Here is a 15,163-nt window from a genome sequence, read left to right as displayed (position 1 = left end):
ATTCCAGTAAACCTCAAATAAACAGGAAATACAAGTATAGATTTCAATTAAAAGATTTGCTCAATATATAAAGTTTTTTTGTGTTGAACTTTTCTCGTTTGCAGCAAATGTTATTCAATATTATTTTGTTTTTGTATTTAGCCGAGTTTTGCAGACATAGATTTAAGTTCAAAAAACCCTCCCACATATAAGATTGAATGTTTGAAAATCATAAAAAAATTCTTGTCAAACAAACGAAATATTTAACAAAAAATATATAATTTTTTTATTCAATTCGTTTTACTACTCATAGAAATCCGCTTAATATGGCCAACAGTTAATTGACCTTGATTGTTTGCTTTTTTTTTTCTTATTTCAACTTTAGTGTTGTTGCTCTAACTATATCTAATAGTTGTAGTTTATTTGAACGACCGAGCTTTAGTCACACCTTTAGGCTAAAAAAAACACAAACTATTTCTCAATTTACTTATCTTGTTCTGTTTAATTTTGTTATTTTTTTCATGTGCTGCTTCTTTAATTTGTTTTTACTTCCATGAAGTTGTTTTAACTTTATAAAATCATATTTTGTATCTCACAGATTCAGCAGCCACAGCGCCAGTCATAATAGTAGCATTAATGCTGCTTCTGCTGCTGCTGTGGTCTCAACAGTGAAACAATTTATTGGTCATTTAAACATCTCTTTGTGGTAGAATTTCGAACAATTTCCTAGTATTTCTTTCATCATTAATTTTTATTTTAATATTTTTTAGTATGAGAATTTTTTGTTGTTTCCATCTTCTTTTTAATATTAGAAACTTAATGGTTTTGAATTTGGTTTTAGAAATTTTGTAAATTATGAATTCTGTTGAAAATTTGAGTCATCGGTTGTGTTTTTTTGGGAAATTTGGAATCCCTGCGGCGGTATTTATTAATAAACTTATTTTAAATGTGTTTTCGGTATTTAATTCGAAAGTGTAAATGTCTGTTAATTATTCTCACTTAAGATTTTTTTATAAAAGAAAAGTTTTGTTTCATAAAATAAGAAGTAAACTAAATCGAATATAATTAATCTTAATCTTGAGCTATCAAGTAGTCTAAAAATGAAAGAGAGGTTCTCTTTCAAAGAGAAGGTCTCTCTCAAACATAGGCCTGAATTTAAATATGCTAGATTTGCAGATCTTTTGACATTTTTTTTATATAATTTATATATTTTTTTTGATATAATTAAAAAAAAACTCTTAATTAAAAAGGAAACCAAATATAAAGCATATTTTTTATGTCAGGGACATGTTTAAAACCCAATTATGCTCATATTTCAATTGTGTATGTGCGTGAAAATGCAAAAAAAGAAGTTGATAAATTCAACAACATTTCACACACACCTTAAAAACTCCAAAAAATGATAGAAAAATACAACTTCAAACTTTTAAACGTAAACAAAAAAGTACTAAACTCAAATAAAAATTGACCCACCCTAAAATAAATAAAATAAATAGAAAAATAAACTTAAAAATACAAAAATAAAAATAATTGCTCACCCGTGGATAAATTTAAACGTTTCCGTGCATCACGCTTAGGATACAAAAATTGTTGCAATGCCTGGGCATTGGACTGGGCACACTTTTTGACATTAATTGAGCCAAAATTGTGATGGGTTTTTAGGCCAGGCGGTCGATAACGTGCACTCTTGGCACTGTTTGTTGGTGTGAAATTCAACGAGTTTTGTGATTTCGATGAAATGGGCGTCGAAGTGGCTGACACACCTGAGGCCAGAGCAGACGTTGAACTTGCTGTGGCGGCTGCACCCAGGCCCAAAGAGGTGGATGAGGATGTTGTTGTTTGGTTGGCGGTGGTGGGTAGACGTGGCAATGAATTTGTTGTGGACATTTGGGCCACACCAATTAGACTGCGTGGCAGTGTTGAACGTGTGCCGACAAATGCCTCACAATCATCGGAAGATGAAGTATCGGTTTCATAAATAGCATCTGGTACGCTAGAACGTCTGGCGTCCTTGGAATCATTGGATGATAGCCAAGGCTTTGCTGGCGACGATTCCAAAACGTGATGATGTTCATCACCTCCACCAATGCTGCCACAGGAACGCACACGATCCAGTTGTTCACGACTTAGACTTTTATGGTTGAACAACAAATCTCCTGCCGAACGGCGCTTTGCAACGGCCAAAGCGGACGCAGACGATGAGTTGTCACGGTCGAGTTGAGATAATTTAGTTCTGGAGTCACCATTAGCCAGTAATGCTGATTCAAAACTGCCGCGCCATGAGAAGCGCTCATAATCGCTAGCCACTCCACACTCTTCGCCGGCGGTATCGCTAACACCGCTGCTAGACTGATGGTGATGTGGTCGATTGTGGACAGCTGCATGATGGATGTTATTTCCGCCGCTGCCCGTGCTGTTGCTGCTCGTAGCAGTCATAGATGTGGTCGAGTCTAATAAAAGGTCGTGTGATTTACTACGTGCCAAATTGTAGGCCTCATCCTGTGGATAATTACGTGTTGCTTGATAGATGTGCTGGGCATGTGATGGATGTAAATACTGTGAACTTCTCGCATAATTTGATGCTTTATCTTCTGTAGGTGTATCCTCTTCATCTTCGGTGGTGGTAGCTGATATTTTAGCTTGCAAACGTTTGTGTTGATTACGCTGTGCAGGCATAGGGGAGTTAGTTCCATGGGTATCATTACCACTACTAACTTCATGCATTAGGGCTACTAATCTTGTGCCAATGTGTTGCATTACCCTAGCAAATAATTGGGGAGATCTTTCAGCACTTCGTGTGCTGCCTGTGGAAATACGATCTTCCTCAACTACGGCCGCACTAGCATCTGCATTCTTCAGACTACCACCACCGTTAACACTTTCTGTTGCTTGTGCTTCAATTATGTCTGTCGGCAATTCTAAATTGGGATTGGCACTATCCACTGCCATTTTGGAGAAAGAAGCGACCAGTTTTTGATATACTAATGCTGTATCGGGATTTGATGTTCGTGGATCATCTAGTAAACCACCATCACCACGGTCGCCCTCTTCATCCACCTCAAACTTGTTTATAATCTGTTGACAACTAGCGGATATTTGTTGTTTAAGTTCATTGCGTCTCTGGCTACTGCCCTCTAAATCAGAGCTGGTGTAATCGGACGAATCATAGGAATCAGACCAAGTATCTTCACTACTCAAGTACTCGACAATTTCACGAACTTGTTCATCGTTTATACCCGGAACCGTTTTCATAAGACGCGTTAACTCATTTTCGAAATATGCGAATGTGGTCGGACGCGATTTCATGCGACGTACCGATATAGGTGTTGTTTGATTTGGTGTAGTGGATTTCGAATTACTGGCCGAACCCTGTTGTGCATTTGCTGTAGCCACCACCAAAGTCTTGAAGAATTGACGCATTTTGCACATCATTAAATTGGTTTCTTCATCCGAACTCCAGTTATTAAAACTGTCTTTTCGTACTAAGTTCGTATTGGAACTAGTTGTTGGATTTGTTAATAGTTTGCTATTGTCTGAGGTTGATGCGGAATTGGGGGAGTCTGTTATTGTACTTAAACGTAAGGCAGGTATGGGTGTTTGTATCTTTTCATTATCTTCTTTAATTTGTTCTAAAATAGTGGGAGATTTAGTGCGGGCATGATGAGAAGTGGAGGCACCTTCACTTTCAGGGGATTTTAATAAATCGTCATTACTTCCCACAAATCCACTATCTCGGCTATGATGTTGTTGTTTCTTAGCCTGGGAGCTGCTGATGGAACCAGGAGTGGGCGTGCGACATTCAAGACTATTCTTGTTACTCTCCTCTAGTGAGGTCTCGTGTAGTTTTTTCTCATCTAAAGAGTCATGACGTTTTCGCAATTGCTTTTTACGTTTCATGGTATCTGTGCCATCGGAAGTTCTCTCACTAGCACTGCTGTTGTGGATAACAGTTTCATCACAATTTTCCGATTCAGAGGAGTCTATAATATCTTGTGTGGTGGCAGGCATTAGTGTATTATCTAGGCTGTCATTATTTTGTGAATCTACGAGTAGATTATCTAAAGAAGAATTATGAGATCGTGGTGTGGTTCTGGCTCTCACTAGACGTTTTCTTCTTTGACTGGGACTTGGATGTCCCTCACTATCACTACCCACACTGCCGCTTTCATCGGAATCATTATTCTCATTGGAATTGAAGCCCATAAGAATGAAATATTTCTCCAAACGAGAAGAAGCCAAGTCTGCTGCTTGGTTCACATCATTGAGGGGTTCATCTGGTGTATTCATAGAATCCAAACCTTCTGAACACACACTACTCACTTCCGAGGCAGTATCTTCATGAGTATCGATGGAAGTCATTACTTTACCATCACCAAGACCAAAGAAGAAATACTTCTCTAGTTCTGAAGCTGAGAGTCGATGATGATGTTGCAAAGTTCTCTGACGTCTTCTCTCCAAATCATCCAATTCTTCTTCATCTGTTTGACTTCTAAGCGAGGCCACCTCACTTTCTTCACAACTTTCCTCTACTATGGTGTGTAGGGTAAAGTCAATAGCAGTGCGATGATACCCTCTCAATTCCTCTTCGCGATCATGAAACATGCCCATGGTGTGAGGGTCATCGCCATCTTCGGAATCGGTACAAGTAGGAGTAGTATCATCTTCTTCTCCATCTTCGTCAACTGCACGACCCTCATCGCCACCATCTCCATGTTCACTGAGTTCCTCCACCCAGGAATCATCATCGGCCAGCCCATCTTCCAATATAACCGGAGGTATTTTAGTACATTTCTTAATTGTCACATTTGAATCGTCAACATATTCCTCATAACTATCATAATCATTATCATCGTTACTTGTTATTCGTTGATCTCTTAGTAGATCTACCGAAAGTAATGACGTATTCGCGATTGCTTGTTCTATCTTTTCGTTGTTTGCACTTATTTTATCTTTGTGGTGAGAGGATATTTTTAATTGAGTGGCTGGCGATGATTCATCGTTGTTCTTATTGTTATAAACACTTGAGTTTGTTGTTATTTCAGACATTTGTTTTAGATTTTCACTTGTTTTTGCACTATTAACACTTTTCATTTGATCATTTTCATTGACATTATCATTATCGTTATCGTTATCATAATTATTATTACTATTTTCATTATTACTATTATGAGATTTTTCTATTTGATTTTCACTATTTACACGTGCCGTAACGTCACTTTCATTCGGTTGTTGCGCGAGTTCTTGATCTTTTGTAATCATTATCAAACTACGATATTTGGCGGATAAAGTATTTGGCGAACTATTTACGTGTGTACTGCGATACTTTGTTGGCGTTACAATCGATGATTTCGTACTAACAATATTTACATTTGTTATATCCGAGATCTCATTAGGATCGTCACTTGTAGAACTTGTTGCACTCGATGATAATTGCTGAGAACGATTATGTAGATTATTTTTGGATGCAGAATGATTAAAACCAAAGACGTCGTCGTCGTCTTCGTTGTGGTAGACGTTGACGACTTCGTCTACAACGTCGTCGTCGGCGTCCACGTCGCTGTTGTTTTCGTTAAGGTCTTGATAATAATCGTCGTAGTACGATTCTGTTTTATCTTTATTGTGTTCCACTTTATTATTATTTTCGTTATTTATATTAAAATATTGTTTTTGCTGGTGTTGATTTTGATTGAAGTATTTTATCGTAGATGGTTCACTTGTTGTTGCTGCTGTTATTGTTTGTATAAAATGTTGTGGTTTTTGTTGTTGCAATTTACGTATCGCACCCAAGTTACCGTAATCATTTGGCGTTTTTAAATCGTCATAGTATGATGATTGCACTAAACGATGGTCGCTATCTCCCCGTTGTTTACCGTGTGTTTCGTTTAACATTTCATTTTCAACTGCTTGTAACGAAGCATACTCTGCACGTATAACTTTACTATACGACGGCATATTGATCTCTGAGCACGAAAACTCTTTGCTCACCTGTGAAGTTAACGACATCAACGGTTCGCTACTCTTCTCTTTAACATCAGAAACTACCTGTTGTTCATAGTTGTATTTTGATTTTTGTTGTGATTGCGTTTCTTCTATTTCTTCTCTACCTGTAGAGGGAAGATTAGCAGTAGTTTCTAATGAGTCCATAAAATATTCTGTGAAATTTGTAGAAACGGGAGAGGCCGGAGAAGTAGTGGAAAAAGAATAACCGTCAAGTATAAGTTCATTTATTTTGCACGCTTCGTTGATTTGTTGTTGTTCTGGTTTATTGCTCAATTCTCTTAAACTTCGTTTAGAAGCAGCTGCTTTGGTTAGTTGCTGTTGTTGTCGCTCTTCGTCATATGTTTTAGTTACCTGTTCGTTAAATGTTTTACAGGTATATCTACCACTACTCGTGTCAGATTTACTACCACCATTAGCACCACTACTGCTGCTGTTGTTGTCAGTGTTATGAATGTTTGATGTTTTTGTTAGTTTGTTTTGATTTTTCTTCATTTCACATTTACTTTCGTCATCATTATGAAGTTGGCTTTTGTTTTCATAAACAATAGCACATTCATCGTCATCATCCACCCCTTCAACTTCCTCCTCGGAGAGAACATGTTCTGACCGATCGCCATCATCAGCATTCACGTAACGTACATGGTTGACTTTAAAATCTTCTATGGAGTCACGTTTTACCGAGGAAAGGTTTTCATGTGCTGTGGCAAAGACCATGTTAAAGTCGGTATCGTAGACGTCATGTTTGAAGCTGGAAGTTGTAGTAGTTGTAGAAGTAGTCGATTCTGGTAGTAATTTATCTTTATTGTTGTGTTTTGTTGTTGCTGTTGGCTTCATGACAGGTATTTCCACTTTTTCTAGCTCATATTTCAATTTCATGTAGTCGTTTTTTGTTGTTGCTGGAGACGTTGATGACGAACAAGAAGAAGACGTTAAGCAGTCGTTTAGAACATTTTCATTATTGTTTTTATTTTCTTTTGTTATTGTTTGTGTTGATGTAAGTGTTACATTACCGGTTTTAGGTTTATTTTTAGTTTCTATCATAGAACATATATTAAGCAATTTTTCTTCCAAAGCCTTTACCTCCTCCTCCTCTTCTCTCACCTTAGGAACGCTATCTGCAGTCGTTTGTAATGTTAAGGAAACCTTTGGAATGCTTTCATTAGGTTTAGTAGATTTGTGTAATTTCTCTTGTTCTGCAGTCAATGGGCATGAGGTCTGGTCTGTGCCGCCCAAGTCATTTAAATAGTCCTGGTTAATTTCAGCCACACCACGTTTCAGTTTTTGCAATTTTATTTCCAGTTCGGAATTTTGTTTGGTCAGAGCCAACAAACGATTCACATCATTGGAGATGCTATGCAATTCCTCGCAAGCTTCATCCACCACCAAGTCCGTAGAAGGCGATGATGATGTTGATTGTTGTTGCTGTTGCATTTTATCAGTTTGTTGCTGCTGTTTATAGTCAACGGCCGTAATCAGTGAAGCATGTTTGGCAACACGCGTTGCATTCGAATGCTCTAATTGCTCGTGCTGTTCATTTAATAAACAGAAATTTTGTTTCGTATATGGTTGCAAAGGCACCACTACGTTTTGTTGTTTTTCACTTGCCACTTTCTGGCTAACTATGCCATGATCATTATCAACATTATCATTTAAATCGTATAAATTTTCCTCTGTATTTAGCAGGCTAATTTTTTGCAAAACAACACCCCCATTGTTGTCGTCGTCTGTTTGACCGCCAACGACAAAAATACAATTGGCAATTTCTTCGCGCGAGGTGCAAACATACAATGATCTACATTCACTTTCATCTTCATCGTCTTCTTCTAAGTTCTCTTGTTCATGCGATTCATTATCAGTACGATGATTATCATTTTGATCGTTGTCTAGCGAACAATTAGCGTCACGTTTGCAATCATGGGCACTTGAATCACTGCAGCTGTCACTTTCATGCAACGAATCGCGTATTTCTTTAATTTCGATGTTGTTGTCACTGTCTTCGTTGAGTAATTTAATGCAACGCAATACAACACCACAATGGGTTCTTTCGGTATCGGTATCATTGTCGGAGGAGTCATCCAAATTTGCCTCCGACGAGGATTGAGTGCACGAATCACTTGTATAGCCCGGCGTACCATTACGTTTGTGCGATTTACGATTTACTACAAAGACTTTGGCGAAATGTTTTTTACGCGGTCTTCTGTCGGCTACATTACCGGTATCATCGGTATCTACGGACTCGGAACTAGACACACTCATATCACTATCACTGTCACTAACGCTATCACTTTTGTGTTCTTCTGTCTCATTGGAGGAGTGTTGAGAGGAGCTGTTGGGGGTAGAATTGTTGGAATTTTCATTGCTTTCATCGTTGACAATGTTATAGGACCGATTAATGCTTTTTGTAGTTCGTTTTTTCTTTAGAGCTTTTTTGTTGCGTTCCTTAGTCTGTCTCTCTTCTACTGCCTCCTCTTGCTCGTTCTCAGTTTGAGAATTTTCCGATGATGTGGCGTCATCATCCTCACTGTGCGATTTCGATTCTGAATCGGTTGACAGGAAATTTCTTTCACTCTGTAGGTAACCATCATTGTTGTCTTCTTCGTCGTCAGACTTTATTTGATTTGGGTTCTTTATCATGTTTTTAATTTTATTTTTAGATAATTTTCTTATCGCTTCTGTTTCAGTTGCAGTTGGTGTTGTATTATTGCTAGTGCTGCTGCTACGTTTACTAAAGTTAGTGGATACGGCCGCCGCTTGCACCACCGTTGCGTTTGGCGATTTTCCAACGACTGCAGGTTGTATAGATTTTTGTGTACTTAATGTTGTTAACACAATTGCTGGGGTAGTGGTAGTTGTTGTTGTTGTTGCTGGTGTTGGTACTGGTGCTGTTAATGTTGTAAATAATGTAGTTTTTTTTGTCTGGTTTTTCACATTTTCTTCAAAAGCTTGTTGTGCAGTTGCAACGGCAGCAGTGGTTTTACAACTTTTCTTCTTCTTGGTTTGCCTCTTTACATCAGCCAATAACAACAACTGGTAGTCGCCACCAGCGTCATAATCATCTGTGCAAATAGATTTTTTTGTTTTAGTGCTGGGCAAACAAGTTTTTACCGGCTTTACAGCTTTTTCATTACATTCATCATCATCACCATCGACATCATTATCGTAGTGGTAGTTGCCGTCGTCATTATGTTTAACATCATAATTAACGATAACATTATCATTATAGGCTTCGTGTTGTTGTTTTAACAATAATAATAACTGTTTTTCATTCCCACCTTGTTTCTCTATTCCCAATTGATCTGAGAGCGAGGTTTCATTGCTATTTGTTCCTCCATACGTTTGTGTAGTATGTTGCTCTTTTTGTAATACTAACGATGACGATGATGATAATGATGTTGGTGGCAGTGGTAGTGGTGGTGTTGTTCTCTTTGTTATTTCGTTTGTTTTAGTTGTTGGTTCTTTAATTATTAATTTAGTTGGCAGCTGTTGTTGCCGTTTGTCTGCTGTGTTTTTAGCCAAAGTTGTTTGTTTATCTCTAGTTTTGGCCGTATTGTTGGACTTTGTTAAATTTGTGGTAGTGTGCGTGGTTGTGATGGTGTTGTTTTTGTTGCTATTCGTACAACTATTAGCTTTAGTCAAATTGAAAACTTGTTTATTCTCTACTTCTAAATCACTATTTTCAATAGATTTTTTGTTAATTTTTATAATTTTATCCAAATTCTCGTCGTTTGTTTCTGGTATGAACAAATTGTCAGTTTGTCTATATGAACTGTTGTTATCAATTGAATTTATTGACTGAATTTGTTTTTTATTCGTATTGGAGCGTGTTTCATTTTCAAATGTTTCACTGTCCCGTTCGCGTTCCCGTACCACGTCCCCGTGTCTTACGTCGTGCTCACGTATATCCGTTTGACTTGAAGTACGACTTGAACCCAACGAAGGTTTGGTATCAACTAACATGGCTGAGGTATGGTGAGCTGGAATACAGCTGAAACCACAGTCATCGATAACATTGTATTCATTTAATGCCTTATGTTGTTGCTGCTGCTTCGAGTGCTGCTGATAGAAGTGGTGGTGGTTTTGTTTTTGGTCGTCTTCATCTACAATCGCTGGTATAGTGTGCAGGGAATGTCTTTTGGTAACATATGTTTTATCAGTTGATTGTTTGTTGAGGTGGTTGTTCAACGGTAGTTGATGGTGGTGGTTATGTTCCAGTTGATTCACACCAGCCGTAAGCTTTTCAACATTTAATAAGGTTTCCAAGCTACCGCCGGTAGTGGTGTTCGTACCATAACCGGAAGAGGTGGAACAGTGAGACTGAGTCATGCCAACTAGAGAATAAGTGGATGAACTTAGATCGGGGGCCGATGACTTGAAACTAGTATCCAATTTATGTGCTGCCAATTTTTGATATGTGGCCGCAACTGCTGCTGCAGCAGCAGCCTGAAGATTGGAAGAGCTGGCTGAAGAATTGGGTAAATTGCTCTGGGCCGTAGACCAAAGTTTTTGCAAAGAAGCACATAAATTGTTCCCATCATTATCATGGCCCAAAGCCTGCAACTGTGGTGACAAATCATTGGCATTCCAATAGGGATAGGCCGACATGGGTACAGGAATAGGCACCGGTACTGGTATGGGCACATACTGAGGCTGTAAAGTTGGACTAGCTAAAATATTCTCTTGTTTTTGATTTAATTTCGTAGCTCCACAACTACAAGCTTCTGTCAAATGACTATTGCGTGGTGAACTGTGGCGATGTTTGGCATAGTGGTGATGATGGTGATGTTGTTCCTTGCTCAAAAGTCTAGTCTTGATTCTAGTCTTCATGGTCATTTGTGGTTGACTGCGTGAAGTAGTCGAAGACCTTGTCAAATAACCATCCGAACTAGAACTTTCACCCTGCATTAAAAGTTCCTCATCGGTGCCGGTATCGCTTTCTCTGACACGAGGACACGTTACCAATTGTTTACGATACATTAAGGGCGAATCCATGGGTGAAGCTGTGCTATCGCTAGACTTAAACTCTCTAGACTGACGTCTTCTAGCTACTAAGGGAGATCCACAGGGTGAATAGAGCACATGTTTGGTAATACTGGTACTAATCATAGACGGTTCAAAGTAGTCCCAATCGCAGTCGTCTATGGCGATACTACTGCAATTATGTGTGGAAGAGGAAGTTGTCGAACTACTGTCTTCAAACTCTTCCTCATCACGACACGATGAGGAATCGGTGGAATTAATAAAAACCAATTTAAATTCGTCCGCTTCCATATTGTATTGAGCGTGATTGATTGTTATCGATTTGAATTCCAATTCCGAAGAGGTTTCCATGGTATCGTATGCATCTGTAGGGGGTACAACCAATGGGTTTCGGAGGTCATTAAATGTTTCATTTTCATAGTTGTTCCATTTACATTACCCAACACCTTTATCATTTGTTTATTTATATATTTTTAAATGTGTTTTTACTTATTATAACATAAACCGGGTTAGTATTTTATTTTATATATTAAATGCACCATACACCATGTTGTGAAGATAACGATACTGTGAGACCATAATTTCTATGGGAAATTTTGTATTTTTTTATCATATACAAAATTACGCCCACAATTTATTGTCGCTTTTTTATTTTTTTAAGTTTTATCAATGAATCGTTAAGTTTTTGTGGAGAATGAATTAAAAGCCAATAAAGCCGTATACCAAACAATTTGTTAATGAGTTGTTAAATAATTTAAAATACTACTTGTTAATTAATTATTATGAAACATATTAAAAGGTTGCCAGATGTAGAGGAATATGTTATTAACGAGTGAAATTTTTTAATGTTTTCTTAAAATATTAAAATTTTTTATATAAAATAATTAATAAATATGTTGATTGGTAGTTGTTAATTTTAGTTATAGTTCAATTAGAAATTTCAAATAAATTAAAAAAGTATTTTTTAGATATATTTAAGAAACATAAATATTAGTTGTTTGATATGTACATACATACATATGTATGTGTCTAACTGTACTTTATTATACTTTCGAAAATTTAAGTGTTTTTCAGATAACAAATATTTTTAATAAAATGTGAAATTTTATGTATTTATGGCAAGTGGAAATTTTTAGAGTATAATTTGGATTTTTTTTAAATAGTTAGGACTACCTGAAATGTTATTAGAAATTTCCAGAAAGTGAAAACTAATGAAATATATTTTAATCAAAAGCAATTAATATAAAATCTAATTAGAAAATTTTGAAATGTTTCCAATTACCTAACGTAACTATTTAAATTTTATTTTTTAAATTGTAAAAATTTTATTAAATCAAATTATTTTGGTTTATTTTAATCCTTTATAAAGAAAGTAATTGTGTCATTGATTGAAATTATAACAAAATGTGCTTAATTTGAGCACTATTTCTACTTGATTTCTAAACTCAGAACAAACTCACATCATTTTAGAAAAAAAGTAAATTAAACAAATTATTTGAGTTTTCCTTTTTTAAGCTCGATTTAAACTTGATTTCAGAATATTTCAAAAAAAATGTTTATTACCAAAAAAATATACATTTAAATTGCTAACATAGATGTGTACATGCACATTAATATTTACTAGAGTTCGCCCCGCGGCCGAAATTCGACAGGAACCATTGAAGAAAAGATTGCATACTTATGCTGCAAAATAAATCCCTATTTTTATAGTTCTAATGTCTTTAAAAAAATATTCCTATTACTATTATCAAAGTGTAAAACTTGCTTTGATAAACGTATTCTTTTAGAAAATGTGATAAAATTTTGTTAAATTCTGAAAGAAGTTTAAAATCTAAGTTCTAAAATTATTTATGCAACATACTTTTCAAAAATATTTCGATTTATTATCATCTACATAAATGTTTATAAAATCTATGCAAAACTTACGATATGATATATGTATTCATTCTTTACAATATGATATTTTCCTATGTTTAACAATTTGCCAATTCCTCCAGCAATCATCCATGCCCCTTGTCGTAAACAATGTCGAACCTGCCCAGCACTATTCCTATTGTAACCTGTAATAATATTCAACCTATATCTCTATATCCCAACAAAAAAAGAAAAGACCTACAGAACTGATGATTTTTACACAGATTATTTATAGGCGGAATGTCTCTTTTATTTGATTCCAAATTCATTACTCCTGAAGTCATTCTCAAGAATTTATTTTTATAATATATTTTTTATAGTTATTTGGAAGTGAAATTGTAATTTTTTAAGAGGAATCAGAAAAGTACAAACCCCTAAAAATATTTTCAATAGGGCTGTAACAATTGAATTCGAAAAATCATTATTTGTTTATGAAACTATCCAATTTTGTTTTTTGGTTTTTATAGCTGACAGATAACAAAAACAAAAATAGATTAATATTCTCAAGAGCGCACAGAATCCAAACCTATAAGCTTTTTTTTCAAAACTGGACATAGATTTTAATAACCAAAATTCAACATATCTTCATCTTTTGTAATTATGTTTTTGCGCAGAAGGTAGACTTGAAGTAGTCCTTCAAAAGTACATTGCAAATTACGATCTAACAAAATTTCATTTAAAATTCAATTTTTCAATTATTGCTATTAGGACTGTAAAAGGATTTCATTCCGATCAAAACCACTTTCAATTTTTAAAGTGGGATGTTTTAAATTATTGTTTTTTTAAGTTTTAATAAATATCTTTACTTAAATAACTCCATTTTAGATCGGAATGTGTTTTTGGAACAGGAATATATATAGTATATATTATCTCTATAAGAAATAAATAAATTTTGCTGCCTTTTGTATAAAAAGTCCATCCTTCAGGTTTATGTTGTATAAATTCTCCCTTATAACACACGATAAAGACTTCTTTCAGCTGACTTACTACTTATTTGGCTTAAATTTAAATGTTTTTTAATCGAATTTAATAGTAGATATTCTATGAAGCTGTACTACTTATAGGCCTTTAAGCGAAGATCTTTTAATAGGCATTCTATTAGCTTTCGCATAGAAGTGCATAGGCAAGAGAGATTTTGCAACAGGGATAGATTCTTGTATCTGGAGAATAAGACTTAAACGCCTCTTTACTTCAAGAGTTTGTCCATGATTTAGTTATTATTTAATTTTTCATAATTATTTAAGTACTTCTTAAGAAATTTTTGAAAGAAAACGTTAATAAACTACATACAAATTCCAGCCTTATATTAACATATGTAAGTTTAATTGCAAGTAAAAGAATAGTAAACGATAAATTGCTAAAGGTGGTATTAGACGATATGTATTTTACTCTAATACCACCTTAAGAAAGGGCAGTCATCAACCATCTATTTTTATAAAACATATAAGTAACCATCGCCTACACAAACTACAGTTTTCACTTTACACTACTATTTCAACAACCGCCTTCTTCCTAATTGGTTAGAATAACCCGAAAAAGAAGAATATCATCAAATCCTCACTGTGCTAAACCTACGTATTAGCGATATACTGATTCATTTATTACGGTGTATCATGTACCGACATGACAAACTAAACTATCCTACTTATATTTTAAAAGGCTTTGTTTTTGTCCATCATTAAAATCTTTAAAATCAATAAAAACTAACATTTATGTAGAATTGTTGTCCCACCAATGATTCCCTGGTCAAACATCATCATCCTCTTGTATCTTACATCACTAATATAATAATATATCATTATTACATTCAAAATGTATCACTTTACACTTTTAAAAAATAAAAAACAATAAAATCATATTTTCGCTTTGTCTAAGCCTGTATACTTATTAGTTTACAAATATCTTATTAAAAACAACAACAAAAATATCATTGCAATTTGCAAAATACAAAAATAAACCATCAACAGAGAAGTAACATGTTTTTACACTCTCCTCTCTTTTATGAAAAAAACAGTGTTGTTGTTTTGCTTACTTATTTTGTTTTCTATTTTTTAAAGCACATGTTTGTGTGATTGTGTATTGGTAGAAACTTTAAACGCTTATATTTCCGAAAATACTGAACCAATTTTGATCATATATACATTCTGCAGTGAGGCTCGCGAATCTGCATTCATTAAAAAAAGAATCAAGAAAATCGGTCAAGTAATAGAGCCGGAAAATGTTCCCAATCGTTTTGGCTTTGCGTATTAATATACATATATGATGATGATGATACCCATAGTTATATTAAATA

At 35.2% G+C, this 15,163-nt stretch overlaps 1 protein-coding gene across 3 annotated transcripts in view; it reads right to left on the bottom strand.

Moving 5' to 3' along the window:
* The window catches only part of LOC119612223, a 185,628-nt gene that overhangs the window by 25,914 nt on the left and 144,551 nt on the right, over nucleotides 1-15,163 (bottom strand). For 2 of the 3 annotated variants that reach the window (XM_037967979.1, XM_037967986.1), the window contains one exon: nucleotides 1,518-11,321. The exons of the other annotated variant lie outside the window; for it this stretch is intronic. In XM_037967979.1, the coding sequence (XP_037823907.1) occupies nucleotides 1,518-11,321 (9,804 nt within the window). The remainder of the gene's footprint in view (nucleotides 1-1,517; nucleotides 11,322-15,163) is intronic. 3 annotated transcript variants of the gene reach the window in all.

This window comes from Lucilia sericata, unplaced genomic scaffold, assembly GCF_015586225.1.
Source record: "Lucilia sericata isolate MDLA Ls3-8-SP2 unplaced genomic scaffold, ASM1558622v1 Contig000034F_arrow, whole genome shotgun sequence".
NCBI classification, from domain to species: Eukaryota; Metazoa; Arthropoda; class Insecta; order Diptera; family Calliphoridae; genus Lucilia; species Lucilia sericata.
This window is presented reverse-complemented; position numbering and strand designations above follow the sequence as displayed.